Source organism: Melospiza georgiana, chromosome 1 (assembly GCF_028018845.1).
Source record: "Melospiza georgiana isolate bMelGeo1 chromosome 1, bMelGeo1.pri, whole genome shotgun sequence".
Classification (NCBI taxonomy): domain Eukaryota; kingdom Metazoa; phylum Chordata; class Aves; order Passeriformes; family Passerellidae; genus Melospiza; species Melospiza georgiana.
Genome location: NC_080430.1, coordinates 16387368 through 16407272, shown reverse-complemented (window position 1 = coordinate 16407272; position 19905 = coordinate 16387368). Strand labels below are relative to the sequence as shown.

General features: G+C 49.6%; 1 protein-coding gene across 1 annotated transcript; it reads left to right on the top strand.

The window, feature by feature from the left end:
- The first annotated feature begins 14774 nt into the window (after positions 1–14774).
- On the top strand, positions 14775–19405 carry BAMBI (BMP and activin membrane bound inhibitor). The gene is made up of 3 exons (XM_058031602.1): positions 14775–14901; positions 17867–18157; positions 18605–19405. Exons 1-3 carry the CDS (start codon positions 14826–14828, stop codon positions 19021–19023), a joined length of 786 nt encoding a protein of 261 aa, XP_057887585.1. The 5' UTR covers positions 14775–14825; the 3' UTR covers positions 19024–19405.
- The last annotated feature ends 500 nt before the right edge of the window (positions 19406–19905 follow it).

The window sequence follows — 19905 nt, the reverse complement described above, 5'->3', positions numbered from 1 at the left end:
AGAGGAGGGGAAGGCTTTCACAGGAGACACTGGGAAGGGAAGGGAAGGGAAGGGAAGGGAAGGGAAGGGAAGGGAAGGGAAGGGAAGGGAAGGGAAGGGAAGGGAAGGGAAGGGAAGGGAAGGGAAGGGAAGGGAAGGGAAGGGAAGGGAAGGGAAGGGAAGGGAAGGGAAGGGAAGGGAAGGGAAGGGAAGGGAAGGGAAGGGAAGGGAAGGGAAGGGAAGGGAAGGGAAGGGAAGGGAAGGGAAGGGAAGGGAAGGGAAGGGAAGGGAAGGGAAGGGAAGGGAAGGGAAGGGAAGGGAAGGGAAGGGAAGGGAAGGGAAGGGAAGGGAAGGGAAGGGAAGGGAAGGGAAGGGAAGGGAAGGGAAGGGAAGGGAAGGGAAGGGAAGGGAAGGGAAGGGAAGGGAAGGGAAGGGAAGGGAAGGGAAGGGAAGGGAAGGGAAGGGAAGGGAAGGGAAGGGAAGGGAAGGGAAGGGAAGGGAAGGGAAGGGAAGGGAAGGGAAGGGAAGGGAAGGGAAGGGAAGGGAAGGGAAGGGAAGGGAAGGGAAGGGAAGGGAAGGAGGGAGGGAGGGAGGGAGGGAGGGAGGGAGGGAGGGAGGGAGGAAGGAAGGAAGGAAGGAAGGAAGGAAGGAAGGAAGGAAGGAAGGAAGGAAGGAAGGAAGGAAGGAAGGAAGGAAGGAAGGAAGGAAGGAAGGAAGGAAGGAAGGAAGGAAGGAAGGAAGGAAGGAAGGAAGGAAGGAAGGAAGGAAGGAAGGAAGGAAGGAAGGAAGGAAGGAAGGAAGGAAGGAGCCCTGTGGCTGCACATGCTCCTGCAGGCTCCTGGAGCAGGACAATGGGGAGGACCAGGCTGCCTCTCAGTGTCACCCAAAGCACAGAGCGTGGCAGGCGGTCACTGAGGCTGTGATCATCTGCACAGCTGCTGGGAAAGGATGAGTGGGATGCAGACTGGCCAGAAATTCCAGCACTTGTTTCCATAATGTGTTTCATGACTATATGGGCCTATTCCTACTTGTATGAATGACATGGAAAATTTTTTTCACTTTCTTTATATATATAAAATGTAATTTAAAAAAGTAAAAAGGTAAAATCTAGGTTTGAGTCTAACCAGTAAAACAAAACAGGTTGACTATGAAGATAAAAGGTAATGTATTTGCTGCTCAGGAATACAAAGTGATAGAAGAGCAAACTATAGACAAAAGTCTGGAGTAAAATCAGAATTAGTAGGTAATTTCAGGGAGGAAGCCTGAAGGAAAAAGGAGTTTAGCAGAACTGGCAATTCCTTTAAATGATAATTAAAATATGAGTCCCAAGAATGCCAAAAGAAGTTGTTCCAGCATGGACCAAGGAGAGCAAAAGCAGTAAGAGGTGATATTGGCTACACTGTGATCTCTTCTTTCACAAGGTAGGGGTGTACAGTAAATAAAAAGTATTTTTTCTGAAAAAACATGGGATGAAACTCCTTGGTGGAAAGACCAACTGTGCACAGAGGAGAGCCCATTGCAGGAACACAGTGGGGAGCAGAGCTTTGGAAGGTGTCTGAGAGCCCACGTGTGTCTCACAAGCTGGATGTGGCACTGGCTGTGCATCTGTCAGACACACCTTGCCTGGTGCCAGCTTTCCCAAACCCCCTTCCCAGCCAGCAGTGACCTGGAATTTGCACTGCCTCAGCTGGACAACTCCTCAAGAGTATCCTCTGGAGTAGCCTTAAAATTTGCAACAGGGAGATTAACTTCTTCCTTTCGGAGATCAGTTCAGGATATGTCTCAGTGTGTTGATGTCGCAGAAGAGCAGCACATTCAGAGATTTTGCTTTGTTCCTGTCTGCAGAATCAGGCAAGGGGAGCTGAGGTGTAGGGTGGAGTCTGAATTTGTAGACTGCACTTTGGAAAGAGTCTGGATGAGAATGAGGACAATGATCTCCAAAACATGATGTGACAGAGGGGGCTGAAAACCAGGGGGAGTTTAGCCTGGGGCAGCCTATGAAAGAGGGGAACATGTGATATTCAAATCTTCAAATAGACAGAGGGTTGTTGCAAGAAGCCTAAGTTTTTCTGTGTCCTTGGCAGGTAGGACAAAGAATAAGCAGCTCTGACTGCACTATGTTGGGGTTTTTTTAGACAACTGTTACTTTTATTTTTCTTTGGTTCTGAAGTGATTATGGATGCCATGATAGTTTATAGCTGCCTGCAGCTCTTTTCTTGTCATTTCGGGATGACTGTAGATGAACTTTCAACATCTGTAGAACTTGATGACTTCAACTTTGGATGCTGAACAAGTCTCACACATTATTTTATGTACTGGAGCAAGAGTCTAGCGTGGGGTAGGGCAGCACTTTGAATAATTGAATTATTTCTGCAGAACTATTGAGAAATGTGGTTCATTTCTGTTCCTTTCATCTGTTCTTAAAGGGTCAAGCAGGATAGTCTCTGATGATTTCTGCAGGATATGTCTAGTATCCTGCAGTGGAGCACTGTCCTCAGGACATTGCCTCTGCTCAGGGAAAACCACCTGCTGGAGTAAACGGGATGTTTTCCAGTGGGGATGCTTGAATGGGTGTTACTGCTGGGTGTGCAAATTCACCAGCCCATCCTGGCTGTACGTGCTGCACGGCTCTTGCTGACACCTTGCTCTCCTTTCCATGTCCACCACGTTCAGCCCTGGTTTGTGCCCGTCACCCTTTGGAAATGCAGGAGAGTTTCTGTGGCAAATGGGAACTTAGCACCCCTGAATTCCCCTGAAGGATCCCACTCTAAATCACTGAGTCTGGAGGAAATTAGAAGCTCAGGAATGAGTTATTGTGCTTTCTGAACCAGCTGTAGGATTGTTTTTGGTCATGGTCCAGTGAAGTTTGATATTGTGATAAGAGCCATGAGGGCTGGTGACAGAATTACGTGTTTCCAATTTATAGAGAATCAATTAACATTTATTTCTCCTGCTTCAGAATTTACATGTGCATTTTTATTTAGGATCATCACCTGTACCATAGTTGAGAAAATGCAGGTCTTTTAAACAAATATAATGAGAATTAATAATTTTTGCTGACTGATTTTAATACTGGGCTTTAGGGACGTTGTAGAAGAAACATGCTTTATAAGCTGAAGGTATCTCCTGACACACTATCTGCCATTCCCTGCTGGTTGGTGATGGTAAGTCATTGCATACCACCACATTTTTAAGCAATCTGTGCAAGGGACTCTGAGGCAGCTGTGTAGTTTTAAGGATTAAGGTAGGACCCTGGCTCAGTTTCCATTTTCAGATTTCTGACAACCCCTTCTTTCAACAAAAATGAAGTAAATCTATGACACAAATGTGAGAAGGACTGCTACAGATGTGCCAGCAAAGAGGAAAGGAGCATGCCTTCCCAAAAAGCCTCATCATTTGTGCTTTCCTAAAATTATGTCACTGAAATCAGAAAGGAAAAACTCAGTCAGCCACAGTGAGATATTCCTCACCCAAGTGTTCCTGCAGGGATGGAGTAGACCACGGGGAGGCTTGTTTTCTGGGCACAGTGAAAAACTCCGAGCTTGGCATGCTGGAAATCATGATCTGTTTCTGGAGCATGGTACCAGATTTTAGGAATGAAAGTGTGAGCACTGCTGCAGATTTGCCAGGATGGATATAGAGGGGCCCTCTCAGCTGAGAGAGGGGTCCTGACAGCGCTGTCCCACACAGTGTCCCTGAATGCTTCTGTCCTCCTGCCAAGTATCTGCTCCTCACATTTCAGGTGCACCTCATCTTTGTGCTCTCCCTGTACCTCCTCCTTGCTCCCAGTTCTTCCAAGCACCTCCTCAGAGCCAGCTGGGCTCCTAGGTTTGTCAAGCTGCAAACCAGTAGAGGGGATGGTGAGGACAATTTTTCACGTGTCGGTGTTTGGCAGTGCCAGTGCCTGTCAGTCACTCTGTCCTCAGCCTTCATTACCACATCTCTTTTTCCTGGCACATCACCCCTTGTTCCCTCAGCAGAGTGCCAGGACCAGCTTTTCTCACTCTGGGGTTTGTGCTCAGATCTGCTCACTGCTTTTCACTTGGGTGGCTCATTCCTCGTCCTTCTTCCCTGCTAGCTTTTTGGACTCCTCTCCATTTTGGCCAGTTTTCTCTTTTTTCAGCAGCTCGGTTCTACTTGCTGTTGCTACTTTCTAGCTTCATGTGTAAACACAGTGAAAAAAGTGTGAGCAAGAGGGGTGAAGGGAAGTTCAGGTTTTTGGGGAGAGGCTTGAATAGCATGTCAGTGGGGATGATCTTGAGCAGCCTTGCTTCTGACCACATATGAAGATCAGGGATGTACTTGGGTGCCCAGCAGCCCAACAAAGCTGGTGGGTTATTCTCTGAGTTATTCTCAGCTCCTCTCCATTTGGACAGGCACAGAAACCCTGCACAGCCTCCTCAGAGCTGAATCAAGTGTTACCTCCTGCTACTGGAAATAGATGTGTTTCAGTTGGCATTTGTGTCATGAATTAGCCAATGCTGTTTTAACCTGAGGGTTTCGGGAAAGGCAAAGAGGTTTGGTTAAATGAAATGGTCCTGGCTGGACACACACAGGGGCAGAGTTGCTGCCTGTGCCCCCCTCTGCCAGCCCTGCTCTGAAAACAGCAACCCACAGGGTCCTCCTTCCTTTGGCACAGAGCTTGAGTCCAGCTTTACTCATGGGAATGCAATTCAGATGAATATTACATGTATTTATTTAGAAATGCATGTATCTAGTGTTAACAACAGGGATACTAATTAATGCAGATCGTTGTGTCTGATTTCTATCATGCTAATAGCCATTCAGTTGCTAAGTGCTCAGCAGCAGTTTCCCTTAATGGGGCTCCTAATATCAGCCCTTATGTTACTCCCATGGTTAAAACAAGATGAGTTTAAAATCTGCCCTTAGGAGGGAAAAGGACATTCTGTGCTTTATCAACCTTCCTGCCAGGCTCTCCACGGGGACCTAAAGAGACACACTCAATATCAGTCTGAATGTGTCTTTAGAGAGATTGATAGAATTTTGTTTCATTAGGACTCGATAGTGAAGGTGAAAGTGAAAACTAAGTTATTGTTGAATTGATTAAAATAGAAGGTGGTCGTGGATGGGCTGCTGGGAGAGGGGGGTGTGCCAGACAGGGCTGCAGCAGCCACAGGCTGCACGGTGCTGCCATGAGCATCAAAGGCAGCAAAGAAGACAGAGCAGTTGGCCAGCCTGTCCACAGTCTATGGCAGACTGGTGATTTGCTGAGGGCCATAATTTAGTCTCTTCATTACTTTTGGTACATTGGAACTCCATCTCTGAAGCTCCCTTTGGGTCTCAGATGGCAACACTCACTGTCTCCTTTTTTAACTTCTTTCTGTCAAAATGAAGGAAAAATATTTGTCCATAAAGATGTAACAGTATTGAACACACCAAAGTAGAAGAGCAGCATGTCGGAGGTTTGGCTGAGGAAGAGGATGGCAGCCTGGAGGAGGCAGGACCAGTGCAGTTCTGCAGTGCAGAGATGTGGATCTGGGGGCTGGGGCAGCTGGGGGGGCTGCCCAGCAGCTCTGGCTCTGGGGCTCTGGGCAGCTCTCTCCTGCTCCCCACCCCCAGTGTGCCCAACTCTCATGTTTCACTACTGCCTTGCAACCTGGGGAGAGGACCTTGGTTTAATATCCTACTCTGCTATATAACACTCTTTGTTATAATAGGTGCTTTGAGAATAATCAGGGCTGCTTTCTCTCTGAGGCTTCTTAATTTTGTTTTAGTCCTGTGTAACTTTAATGTCTTGCACTCATGGCTATGAAAACATTGGGGCCACACTGCTCCCCCCTCCCAGGACTCTCAGCTCTGTGAACTCAGCCCCCTTGGCTCCTCACTGCCTCTGAGGCCTGCACTGTGAGGAATCAGAATTTCTGTTGCACTTGGTATCGCTTTCTGCCAACACTGCTCTCTCCACCCATCCTTTCCTCTGTCTGATCTGCCTTTGATCTCACAGTGCTCCTGCAGATGAACCCTTGTGGCTTCTCGAGGTGTTCCTGGCAGCAAGCTGTGGATCCTCCTCCTCTGCCTGCGATTATCCTCTCAGTCAGAGGGTGCTCAAACCTGTTCCCTGGGTGCTTCTGTGCCAGGCTGCAGGTGATAGGGATGGGTGATCCCACCTGCAGTCCCTGTCACAGGGGTGGGGGTTCCTCAAGGAGGGCTAGCAGAAAGCTCAGGGTATCATTACCTTCACCCTCCCTGGTTAACCCACCAGAGGTGGTGGGCTCGGGTCTCCAGATGCTGCCCTGCCTGGGATCCCAGATATTGAATGCCTTCAGCTTCTTACATATTTGCCAAAGCTCACTGCAGCTCCCCTGGCCCTGTTATTTGTTCTTTTTACAATTATTTTGACTCAGAGGTATCAGAATCACAAGCTGTCTCTGATGTACTTCTGATCCTGCCCTAGAGCCAGGGCAGGGAATTGTCCACACTGTCCCTTTGGAGCACATAGGCTGCTAGAATTTAAGTGTGTCCACAGCCTTTACTGACTTCACTCCTCATGTCTCCTCTCACAAATATTTTTTTCCCTTCTCCTTTTCATGATAAATTAAGAATTAAGCTCGGAGGATTAAGGTTTTGTTTTAATTGCACATCTATGCTTAGATGTCCTGCTGCCTTCTTTTTCAAACAGCAGCTTTGTGGGACTGAACTATTAAAATCTTATTAAATACAATTAAGATAGACATTCATCTTCTTGAAACTCCTGGTCCTTGCTCTGAGGTCTAGCTCTGCCTTCATTTTTTTCTACTGTATTTACAAATGCCTGTCAGACCTGGAGCTCAGTGTAATGTGGCAGAGTGCTGCCTATTTAAATAGCTGAGGCTCCAGTCTGTTACAGTGTGTATAGGCTTTCCTGCCTTGAATTGACTGCCTTGGCTCTGGCATTTGGCTCTGAAATATGCGACTCAGAAAACAGAGCTGGAGCAATAAATATTGACTAATACAAAGTAATGTATCTCTGGAGAGTTTCTTTATCTGAATCAAAAGCTTTTAGGGCTGCTGTTGTGAAGGGGCTGCTGACAATAGATTTGCAAGAATGTAGAGCAGTCTCACATGGCCCTGCCGAGCACGCAGGGTTTGACTGCTGGGTGAAAGTCTTCCAAGGGTTAGGATAAGTCCTCCAAGGAGCTGGTGTTTGTGTTCAGATTCATGGACAGCCTGTCTTGCGTGTGCAAATACAAGACTGAGACTCTTGCTTAGCCAATAAGCTCTTATTCAAAAGCTCTTATTCAAAAGGTTTCACTGGCAAACATGACTGTTTCTCTCCATGTCCTGTATCCAAACTATAGCTTTCTGTAAGAAATGTTACTTGAACTGTATGCTCTGTCCTGCTACAATGATGCTCGAGTTCTAGCATGGCCATGTCCAGTGTCTGCTCTCCTCCCCCACACACACATTATGCTATGACAGGACGTAACTAATGGTTTCTCACGCTTGGGATCTAAAGCAAATTCCTAACATTTGCCATTCCTTATCTCTAGACACCTGGTAACTCTGATCTGATAGGTGATGCTTGACTTTTTAGGTACCGTTTATAAATCCTGACATGTAACACCTTTCCATGGATCTTTCAGAAGGTGATGGCTGAATACTGGATGCTAACTCCTGTGCGCAGGATGTTCCTGGGGGTGGATGCTGATGTGAGCCCCGGTGTACCCACACTGCTCCTGCTCCTGTAGCAGCTGCTTCCTCCTGTACCTCCACCCGTTGCTCTTTCTCCCTGGCCTGGCAGGGGTCCGAGAGGTTCCTCGCTGTCCCTGCTAGGGCTGGCTCTGCCGGCAGAGGGCAAGAGGTGCCCGCGCTGAGCCGGGAGCGCCGCCCGCCCCGCCGGGCTCCGGCCGCCTCGGCCGCTCTCAGCCCCCCGGCCCCGGCTGCCTCCATCTGCAGGAGGGTTCGATAGACCTGCCCCTATTGGTGTGGGTACGCTTATTGAACCCTCCCTGGCCCCTATTGGTGTGGGTACGCTTATTGAACCCTCCCTGACCCCTATTGGTGTGGGTACGCTTATTGAACCCTCCCTGGCCCCTATTGGTGTGGGTACGCTTACTGAACCCTCCCTGGCCCCTATTGGTGTGGGTACGCTTATTGAACCCTCCCTGGCCCCTATCGGTGTGGGTACGCTTATTGAACCCTCCCTGGCCCCTATTGGTGTGGGTACGCTTATTGAACCCTCCCTGGCCCCTATTGGTGTGGGTACGCTTATTGAACCCTCCCTGGCCCCCCGGCTCTGTGCCGAGGCTCTGTGCCCGAGGAGCCCAAGGCGAGGGCGCAGCCGAACGCGTCCAGTGCGGACCCCTCGCCCAAAGCCGGTGTGAGCTCCGCTCCGAGAGCAGCGACCGTGCCGGCCGGACACAGGGACAGAGACACCGAAACACCCGCACCGTGCCCCGGCAGAGCCCAGGGCAGGTGGAGCTGCTCTCCAGCATCCTCTCCCTCCTCCCGGGAGTCGCACCCCACACCGGGTGCGGTGGCAGAGGGGGAATCTGCAGGGAAGGGCTTGTTAAAAATATGTTAGAAACTGTTGTAAAATAGTTGATAGATCGAAGGTTAAGGGGCTGGGGCTGAGCCTGTCCTGCCTCGGCACAGGACGGCGTTTGGCGTGACTTTCACCGCACAGCGGCAATAAACACACCGAGAACTTCACAGACACGGGAGTGAAAAGGAGGGAAAGGGGACCCTGGGACCCTGGCAGCAGGCATGTCCGGAGTGACTGTCCCAAAAGCAGCAGCACGGGAGACAGGCCTGTCCCGGGAGCAGCGGGAGCCGGCCGGGCTGGAGCGGAGCTGCGGGGCTGGAGCGGGGCTGGAGCGGGGCAGGAGCGGGGCAGGAGCGGGGCAGGAGCGGGGCTGGAGCGGGGCAGGAGCGGGGCTGGAGCGGGGCTGGAGCGGGGCAGGAGCGGGGCTGGAGTGGGGCTGGAGCGGGGAATGGAGCGGGGCCGGAGCGGGGCTGGAGCGGGGCAGGAGCGGGGCTGGAGTGGGGCTGGAGCGGGGCTGGAGCGGGGCTGGAGCGGGGCTGGAGCGGGGCAGGAGCGGGGCTGGAGCGGGGCAGGAGCGGGGCCGGTGCGGGGCTGGAGCGGGGCTGGAGCGGGGCTGGAGCGGGGCTGCGGGGCTGGAGCGGGGCTGCGGGGCTGGAGCGGGGCTGGAGCGGGGCAGGAGCGGGGCTGGAGCGGAGCTGCGGGGCTGGAGCGGGACTGGAGCGGGGCTGGAGCGGGGCTGGAGCGGGGCTGGAGCGGGGCAGGAGCGGGGCTGGAGCGGGGCTGCGGGGCTGGAGTGGGGCTGGTGCGGGGCTGGAGCAGGGCTGCGGGGCTGGAGCGGGGCTGGAGCGGGGCTGGAGCGGGGCTGGAGTGGGGCTGCGGGGCCGGGCTGGGCCGCCCGGGGCCGGCCGGGCTGGGCCGTCTCCTTCATGTGCGTCTCACTTTGTATTGAGTGATGTTAAGCAGGGCTGGAGCTGGCGCCTCGGCCTCATTACCTTCAATTACAATAATTGTTGCCTCTCTCCAGTGTTTTGCATTTCTCCCTGGGGGAAATCTCTCTGCTGCTTCTTTTCCAGTCTTGCTCCAGCTTTCTCCTATCGATTGGATCGCTCTGGCCCCGATTCTAGGAGCCATGCCTCCAGGAGGATAAATGCAAATCGCCCTATTGATTGGGAGGAGTTGGAGTGCAGCTCGCTTGGGGGAGGGAGGATTAGTTTTAAATGAAAAAAAAAAAAAAAAAAAAAAAGTAAAGTGATGAGCATGGCAGGAAATGCTTCACTTTCTGGGCCTCTTAAGTAGTGTCCCTTTATCATGTCCTGTGTCTGAGGGGGATGCAGATTGGTGCCATCTGGATAATATTTCACGTGCATGGAGAGGTGGATCCTGCGACATAGACACTAGTCTGGTTTCTGACTTATTTTAGGTGAACGTGTATCACTGATAATCTCTGGAACGCAGCTCCCCTCCTCCAGTTTGGAGGTAACTGGGTTTCACTGGGACACGCTAATTGCTGCTGGAAATGAGCAGGGAGTAATGTGCAGGCTCTACCCACCTCCTTGGACTGCCCCAGTTACAGGGATAAAGCTCCCTGGGAGTTATTAACCTTGAGGGAACCTGCTCAGCAGCCTGTTTGTCACAGGGGAGCGGCTGGAGGAGCCAGCCTTTGGGATCTGCATAGCCTTAGATCCTGAAATGGCTACTTGCTCCAGGAAATCCATGGCCAGACCCTGAAGTGGGAAGCCAAAAAAATTGCACAGTCACATTATGTTCCCTGCCCCCTGGCCTTTATGCCAAGCTAAGCTAGCTTAAGCTTTAATTATTTTTTTAAAGGCAATAATCAGCATAAATAAATGTAATTCAGTAGAATTAGCTTTTGTGTATAATATCCCAAATGCTAGCAAAGCAACTCAAAAAACAATGGTTGTTTGTTGGCTAGTGTTTAGCATTTAACAAAAAACCCCAAACTACTCTGATTAATGCTTCTCCAAAGATGCTTTAAACAGTCCCAATGCTTTTAACTTCACATCATTTCCAAATGAGAAGCTCCCAGCTGAATCATAATTGCAAGGTGCAAAAGGGAATGGATATGGTGTGCAAATGTTGCTTTTGACACCAATTTGAAATGACTCCAAAGCAGCAGTACTAACCTTCCCTTGCTAGTGCAGCGAGGCACTGATGTGGCAGTACTGACAAGTGCTGGTGTGGGCATGCAGATCCAGCAGTATGCAAATCCTCATCTCCCTGAGGAATGTGGGTCTCCCCAGGACAGGGCTGCAGCCATGTCTTGACTAGAGAGGTGATGGTAGAAACAATTTACAAATTGCAGCTCTAACAAATTTTCATTTTTTCCTAATTTTTTTCTTTTTTTGGGGGAGGGGGGGTGCATGCATTGTTTAAAGGTTCAAACAAGTATATAACAAACAAACAATAATACTGTGAAAACACGGGGGTTTTGCTAGAAATGGACAGAAAGGTTACATCCAATCATTTCGGGGAAATGGTGGTGAGCTGCCAGCATGCCATGAAAGTTTATGGAGAGGTGAGGAATTAATGATAATATTCAAAGCTGTCAGATGAAAGAAATATCTTTGATTCCAAACTGTTACCTATATCAGGGGCACCTGCAGGCTGAAGCTGTAGCTTTGTTTTGCAGACAGGCCGCTGTGGTGCCACATAAATAGTAGGCAGTAGCAGCAGGGACAGGCATTAATGCCAATTCATGTGAAAAAGAGAAAGAGACTATATGAAGGAAGCAAAACAATGGGAGGAAGTTGAATTTTCTAAAGCTCAGTTCCCATAGCCAGAGAAGAGCTTTTCTCTTGTTCAGAGTTCTGTACTTAGAAAATGCTGCCAGGCTGACCTCTGTCTTGGCTTGTTTTATTTTCCTCCTTGATGCAGGAAAGGCCCAAACCCCTCATGGCAGCCATCCTCTCATGCCTGTGCTGGGACTCCCAGGCATATGGAGATTCTGGAGCAGGTAATGGATGTGATTTGGCATTTCGCTGGAGGGACTGCACCCTGACATTTGGAAGGAGACTCTTGCATGGTGGGGAATAGTGAGTCTGTTCTGGAATGAGATTGTAGAGGAGAGCAGGTGCTGTCCTGAGCTGTTACTTGCCTGATAGGAGAAATCCTGGTGTGGAATAGATCACGAATTGGTTTAGAAGGACTTGTCAGTTCTAAAGTCCTCCTCCCAGAAACTTGGCTCTGCAGCTATTGCCTTGTGAAAGAATTGAACCAGCATTAGTGTGGCCTGCAAAGACTGATTGGATGGATCTCTTATTTTAGCTGGCAATTTCTTCTTAAAGACAAAATTCTGCATCTGTGACAGAGCTTTGAGCTGATGCAGAGAACGTGCTCCTGTGAGATGCTGCCCAAAGCAGTCCCTTTCCCTGAGGTGCCCAGAGGCTGATTTTGCAACCAGGTCCTTCTGTTCGAGTTGGCTTCAAAGGTACCTGGTGGGAGGGAGCAGCCCTGTGCTCTGCAGGCTCTGCAGTCCGCTCCAGTGGAGGCTCCAGGCTGCTCTCCCATGGCTGCTGCAGACACGTAATGCAGCCTCGGGCTCCTGACGCTTTTCTTGATGGTTCCTTGTAGTCATTATCCCACATTCCTTCTGGTTGCAGAACATGTTGTTATTATTGCTTTCTGCTGGGTCTGTCTCCTGTCCCTTTTTTACAGGCCAATCTGGCCCTGTTAGCTCTTGTCTCTAAAACAAAAGCAAATTAGCACTGCAGAAGCTGAATTATCTTGTTTATGTTGTAGTCTGTCAGAGGACCCCACACAAACCTTGCATGTCTCTCTGAGCAGTGTACCAGAGAGTGAAGAGACACAGTAAATCGGTAAAACACTGACACTCTGACTCGATCCACAGGTTTACAAAAGGCTCTTTAATTGGTTTGAAGGCTGGGTAGTGATCCCTGCTGTCCCTCCCTCACTTTTGGTACTTCATGCACACTTGTAGCATACAGAATTAGAAAATTTTTTACAGTAAATTGTACTTCACAATTCAAACTTGACAGCTGTCAATGAAATTTGCTGTTCAAAACTGATCTCAAGCACATTGCCCTCTGGTTAGTCTGTCTGTGCTGCCTTGGCCAGGATGTTTATAATATTCAGGGAGTCTCTCATGTTACTTAGAGCAGTAATGTGGCTCCATGAATAAAAGCCATTTCCAGTCTGTCGGTACTGCATGTAACAAATGAGATCTGTTAAATGCGCTTGTCACCGTTGATAGGAGCAGGAGAAGCAGAACTGCACATGCTGCTGTAATGATTCTAGGTTATAATGAATGATATTTCGTATGTTTGCAAATGAGTGTCTGATAGCCGGTGCCAGACTGGGAGATATGAGTTGGCTGTTCTTGCTGTTTTTGTAATTTCTAAACAGAAACAAGAATTAGCAAATTACTTTGTGGTGGGGTGCAAATATGTCTTAACATAAGTGTAAAGACTGTGCAGCACACGTGTATCTATCTTATACATATGCAAATCACAAAACTCACAGTAAAACCATTATACCGTGTGATGGCATCAGCAGTAATTAGCCAGAGATCCAGTCTGTTCTCCTCTGCCAAAGTAAACTGGAGTTATCTCAATCTCAGATTTCATATTTCCTCCTTTCTCTTTCAGGGAGGAATGTCTCCGACATGAGGTATTATGTCCCCTATTGAAAATGTCTTTAAAGACTCACAAAAAATTTAAAATGAAAGTTCTCAAGTATTTTTTTTTATTATTGTCTACACATTATCCAGCAGCTTTAATACTACTAGTGGACCCAAATATGTAAAGCATTTTGCCCATAAATGGGAAACAGCCTGTACTGTAGAAATCAAGGCTTATAAAACGTAATGAACAAAGAAAGAAGAAAACTAAGTTAGCAAAGAAATTTTAATTAAGGGGCAAATTTTTTCAGGACCAGCACGTGAAGGAAAATTGTCCAAGTTAAACAGGACCCACAGGAGCTGTATCGGAGCTCAGTGGTAGAACACCAGCTCAGCTCGTGCTTCCATCCCCACCAGCTGTTCTTGGAAACGAAACACTGGAAGGAGAATAGTTACAGCAGGGTATATTCGCTAGCAGCTCTGTGCCACGGGCCTGCCCTTGCTGCGCGGATGTGACAGCAGCGGGTGAGGCCGTGCGGGGCTGAGTGCGAGGTGAGGTGCGGGAGCCCCCGAGCCGCGGGGTGAGCCCCGGGCCGGGACACCGGGATGGACAGCCCGGCTGCACCGCGCTTCCAGCCGGCGGCTGCGGCTCCGCGCTGCGCCAAGCCCGGCCGCAGGGTTCCCAAAACCTTGGGGAAAAAGCCCCGGCTGCAGTGGAACCGCCCCTGTTCCCGCTCGGGAAACAACTCCGCACCCTCGTGCGGGACAGGCAGGGCTGGGGCAGCGCCGGGACAGCGGCCGCGGGCGGGAGGGCTCGGACACCGCGAGCTCCGCTCCGGCGCTGCCGGTCACCGGGCTGAGGACAGTCCGTCCGTCCGTCTTTCCGTCCGTCCATCCATCCATCCATCCATCCATCCATCCATCCATCCATCCATCCATCCATCGCGGCTCCGCCGAGCTCGCAGTCTCATCACAATGTTTTTTAGTGGAATCCCGCGCTGCTGCCTCCGTAGGGAATTATCTCGGGGACCCGGCGGCGCCCGTTCCCTGGCCCCCGGAGAGCCCCGAACCTAAGGCAGCGAGCGAGGGCGCTCGGTGCCGCCAGCGGCCGCTCTCCCGGCAGGTCTCCGGGACTCCCGGCGCTCAGAGCCCATCGCCGAGCGCAGAGCCCGGCCCGCGCCCGGCCCGCTCCCGGCCCCGCTCCCGGCCCCGCTCCCGGCCCCGCTCCCGGCCCCGCTCCCGGGCCCGCTCCCGGCCCCGCTCCCGGCCCCGCTCCCGGCCCCGCTCCCGGGCCCGCCCGGTGCCGGTGCCGCCGCCCGGGGGCGCCGCGGGAGGGGCTCGAGCCGCGCCGCAGGGCTGGGGGGCGGGGCGGAGAGAGTCACCGCCCACTCCAGGCAGGCGCAGCCAATGGGGAGGCGGGGCGGGGCAGGGGGAGAGGCGGGGCGCGGCTCAGTGGCGCCCGGCGCCGGCCGTATTTACGGGGCGGGCGCCGCCGCCGCCTCCGTGTCAGTGAGACAGCGCCCGCCGGGCACCGCCAGCGCGCCGCCGCCGCTCCTGCTGCTGCTCCTGCGGCCGCGGCGAAACTGCGAGGGAAAGGCGGAGAGCCGCGGCCGTCCCCCTGGCCCGCCGCTGCCGCAGCAGCGGTGGCCGCACCACGGCTCTGCCCGCGGACGAGCGGCTCTTCGGCGCTCCGGCGGGGCAGGGGCGGGCGACGGCGGCTCGGCCGTGCCTGCGCTGTGGGCTGTGGCGAACGGCGCCGGGTAAATGGATCGCCATTCCAGCTACATCTTCATCTGGCTGCAACTGGAGCTGTGCGCCATGGCCGTCCTGCTCACCAAAGGTGAGGGCTGCGGCGGGGCGCCTGCGGGGGCTGTGCCGGAGGGAGCGGAGTGCCCGGGGACTGCTGCCCGAGAACCGCCGGGTCCGGCGCTGTGTCGGGAGCCGGCGCCGAGCAGTGCTGGCGAAGGAGCCGCCGGGCCGGTGCCTCCTGTCTCTGTGTCCCTCCCCGCCCACCTGGCCGCCGGTGCCGGGCAGTCACGGCCCCGCCGTGTCCCGGCGAGGCAGCCGCGCCCGGTGCTGTCCCCGCCCGCGGGGAGCTGAGGGCTGTGGGCTCTGTGGGGGCTCTGTGCTCTTTGGGGACTGTGAACTCTGGGGGCTCTGTGGGGGCTCTGTGCTCTGAGGGGACTGTGAACTCTGGGGGCTCTGTGGGGGCACTGGGGGCTGTGAGCTCTGGGGCTCTGTGGGGGCACTGGGGGCTGTGCTCTGTGGTCTGGCCGCCCGGGGAGCGCCCTCGGGGGCAGAGGCGACCCGCTGGCTGCCGGTAATCGTCGTGCTCCGGGGAGGAGGGTAAAGGATAAGTTAGCGTGGTGGTGATGTGCGACGGTATTTATTTATTTTGGAAGGAAGGCTGTAATTAACCCTAAATAACAGCCTTGCAGCGTGCAGGGGGGAGCCTGCTGGCCCCATCAAAGCGGGCAGAACAGGGAGTGACTGAGTGATGTGAAGTCGCAGATACTGAAACTATGTGCCTGATAATGATATAATTAGGGGATCACAGACTTCTGGCTGCTGTTGACTTCAAAAGCTTTAAGAGAAGCCTGCAGTCTCTCCTGTAGCCATCTTGACTAAAAGCAGACATTTTTCTTTAATAGCTACATACAGTAACAAGAAAGAGGAGGGAACAGAAGGGCATTGTTCACTGTTTCAAAATACTAAATACCCTTTCTGGCCTTTTGCATAGCACAGGAAGAAACTTTATGAATTGACAGAAATACAGTAATACAAAGTCCATTTTGTTTCACTGAAAACGTGGCTTTAATTAAAAAGCAGTTGAATTAACCTGATGACTAGCCTGTCAGATTTTGTTTGTAAGATTGTCTTGAGGCAATAAAATATAGATTTTTGAACATGATTGTATAAGCAGTTGAAATGAAAGTATGTGTATTGTTTCTCTTTATTTCCGTACCGTGCTGAGACTCATGAAAGAACTGTCAGCTCTGGTACTGTGCCATGTTTGCATCTTAAATTTAACAGTGCAGAAATTATGAGAACTATTTTTTTCAGAGGGGTAGGGGGGAGACCTCATATAGAATGCTTAGAAAATGATCGAGTCTTTTTTTTCTGTAACATGCTGGATGAGAGTGAGTGTGAATTCATGAAAAATTAGGTTAGTTGGTCTGAAACCCCAAGGGAATTGGACTGGAGACAGTGAGACACTCCATCATTTGGCTTCTATTAAGCAGAGTTATTAACGAGCAGCGGGAACTTCAAGGCCTGGAGGCTGCAGTAGCATTTTGGGGAAACTATTAAGGTAGCCTGACGAGAGGAAGGTAACTTGTTTGGGATGATTTTTTTAACGTCTTGCAGAACAGTTGGGGTTTTGTTTTTTTTTAGATATAGGTAGTAGGTAACATCATAAGAAGGGGTGACAGCAGAAAAGCCTGTCGATTGATTTTTTTTGCAGTGTAGACTGTAGGAGGAAGACATCTGACTGTTCAGTCAGCTTTGAAAGCCTCGGTGCTACTGTGGTGGCAAGTTCAGTAGGCACACCAGAAGTAGTTTTAAGTCCATTTTGGAGACCTCTTCCAAGGATGTCTCCAGAATCTGGCTTCCTCTTAAACCTTGGCTCGATGGCACACTGAATTATGTTTGAGTTGCAACTTGCCTGGAAAGAGTAAGTTTTTGCTTCAGCACTGGACATGTTTAATTCATACCAGAGCAGTTCGGAGAGCACAACATGAAGAATTTTATGAAGGGAACTTTTTTTATCGCTTCCTTCAGAAATTTTTGAGGTTTCCTGATATTTTTTGTAGAGCCGGTAGAGGATTTTCAGTCTTAAGTGTTTCCTCTTTTCTACTGCATATTGGATTGCATGTGAAAGTGGGGAGAGGCAACCGGGAGCCTTTAGCGTTGCAGTTTCACTCCATTAAAAACCTTCACATTTGAGCTGAGACTCGTTGTCTCTGGTGAGCAGAATCATTATAAACTGGAACTTTTTTGTTCTATAATATTAAAAAGTCATTTTTCATGAAGATCTAGTTAAAGATTGTCTCTTTCTCTAGAAATTTAGAAATAGTTGCGCAGTTTCACACAGTAAAACCTTCCTGACAGAGAGACTTAGATGGTAATGGTTCTAGCTAATAGCTTTATAAGGTGTTAGTTAAAGCCTTTTAAATTTTGGGGCAGTATTGAGAGGTAATAAACAATTCAGCAGTTCCGAGTTTGTCTTTTTCATTTGTCACGTAAATATTTAAGCTTGGTATTTTTGTTATGTGCTTATGTGCAATTAAAAGAAACGTTATTTTATAAAACTAGAATACTGTTCCTGGAGTAATGGTTAAAAACATAGATGTGACTTTCTTCCAGGACTGAAAGTGTGTGTTGCTTTTAGAACTGGTATTTCACTTTAAATGTGGTTAAAGGCAACTGCTGACAGCGAGTGGAAGTAGCTATAAAATGGTCTTGTTAGTTATTTACCTTGGAAAAAAAAGCAAGCCACTGTGATCTTCCCCCCCTCCACCCAAGCCCTCCCCAGTCCCTGTTTCAGTGAAATGCTCTCCCTTTAATTCAAAGGACTGTAGTACTAGTCATTAAAGCAAGTGCCCCAAGGCGTTTACAAGGATCAAGGTTTCAACCTGTACAGTGATGGGAAGGGAGCAACCCCAGCTCTTGTGGCTCTACAGCCTAAAGAAGCACCTCAAAACTGGCACTGAGTTTGTGTGATGCATGTGGCTAATAAGCATATATGGTGAGTTGTCCTTAGAGGACCAAATTCTTACCTTTCTTGCCCAATTTTTGTTTTTTAGGTGAAATCAGATGCTACTGTGATGCTGCACACTGTGTTGCAACTGGCTATATGTGCAAATCTGAGCTTAGTGCCTGCTTCTCCAGACTGCTTGATCCTCAGAATACACATTCCCCACTTACTCATGGCTGCTTGGACTCTATTGCAAGCACTGCTGAGATCTGCCAAGCCAAACAAGCACAAAACCACTCTGGCACCACCACCACGTCCACGTTGGAATGCTGCCATGAAGATATGTGCAATTACAGAGGACTGCATGATGTTTTGTCTCCTTCCAGGGGCGATGCTTCAGGTAGGGCAATAAAGCTTTAGTGAAACCCCTCTTCTGGCCATCAGGCCAGCTACAGTCAAAACCTTGTGCATCTGCTGTTATTGATGTAGTTGTTGATTTAAGTAGAGACACCAGAGGGAGAAGCAGGTGGCTGGATGCAGGAGAATATCTCAGCCAGTTAGGTTTTTTTGTCTGTATTAATATTGGAAGATTCTCTTGCCATCTTGAAATTATGTCTAAGAGTGGCAGTGGTGTTCCTAGTTAAACTGGCTATTGGGGTAAGAAATTCTATGTTATAAGCAGACTTAGAAACGAATTTTTTTCTTTACAGGAGTATTTTCTGTAGATATTGCAGTGTGTAGCAGTTGCTCCTTAAACTTGTCAGTGTGTGATTTAAGGGAGGTGCTTATAAATAAATCAGTGTATATATAAATCCTGAAATAAGCTTCCCATCTTTCCCCTTTGCAGGACAAGGGAGCAGATATCAACACGACAGCAGCAGGAATCTCATCACCAAGGTGCAGGAATTGACTTCTTCAAAAGAGTTATGGTTCAGGGCAGCTGTAATTGCTGTTCCAATAGCTGGTGGGCTCATCTTGGTGCTCCTCATCATGCTGGCCTTGAGGATGCTCAGGAGTGAAAACAAGAGACTGCAAGATCAGCGACAGCAAATGCTCTCTCGTTTGCACTACAGTTTTCATGGACATCATTCGAAAAAAGGGCAGGTGGCAAAATTGGACTTGGAATGCATGGTGCCTGTGACTGGTCACGAGAACTGCTGCATGACCTGTGATAAAATGAGACATTCAGACCTCAGCAATGATAAAATTCTTTCACTAGTCCACTGGGGAATGTACAGCGGACATGGGAAGCTGGAATTTGTATGACCAATTATTTTTTAATCTGAGCTAAACTTACTCTCTGGACTCTTGAAGGCCTTTGGGTTCTGCTGGACAGGAGCACTTTATCTTAAAACAAAAACTCTCATAAATCATCTTTGAGAAACAAAGGACCTCTGCAAACAGAATCTTGGATATTTCTTCTGAAGGATTCCAAAAGTTGTCTTATTTGCACAGAGTAAAATACACTCAAATGTATTGTTTGCTTCAGAATTGTGAAAGCAAAAGTTAGAAGTTGTAAACACTGTCACCAGGGTTATCTGAACTGTAGGGAGCTGAGAACTGAGTTATTATAATAAACTGTATGCAAGCTCCTATGTTTCCTGACTTATTGTAAAGATTTTTTAAAATATATATATTTTCTCTGAAACTTGCTTGTGATTTCTGTTTTGGAAAATGGGTTTTCTTGTGGATGACAGTAGAAAACAAATCAAGGTATGTGTGGTAATGCCATGCATAACAGTTAGATTCTGAAAGCACATTCTTTTCCTACTCTGCGAAGGACTTTAGGTGGTTATTTGAGAATGAAGGTGGCAGCTTTGTTTTATACTTCAAGTAGCAGTGAACCCACATCCTTGGTTCTTGGCTGTTGCATTTTGTTCATAACCTCAGTGAATTCTTTCAGGGCTTTGGGTGATAACTTTCTTCCTCTGTTAATGAAGAAAGACTTCCTCTGTGCAAAATGTGTGAGAAAGATATGAAGAATTAGGAGTCACTGGTTTTCCTCCCTTGTCTCACAGTTCTTGTTTCTATGATCTGTTTTCCTTTTGTACCTTTTACACCCAAACTTTTCTTTGGGGAGGAGAGGGAAACCCCAAAACCGCACTGTCTATTAGGTTTGGTGGTTTGATTTTTTTCTGTTTATAACCC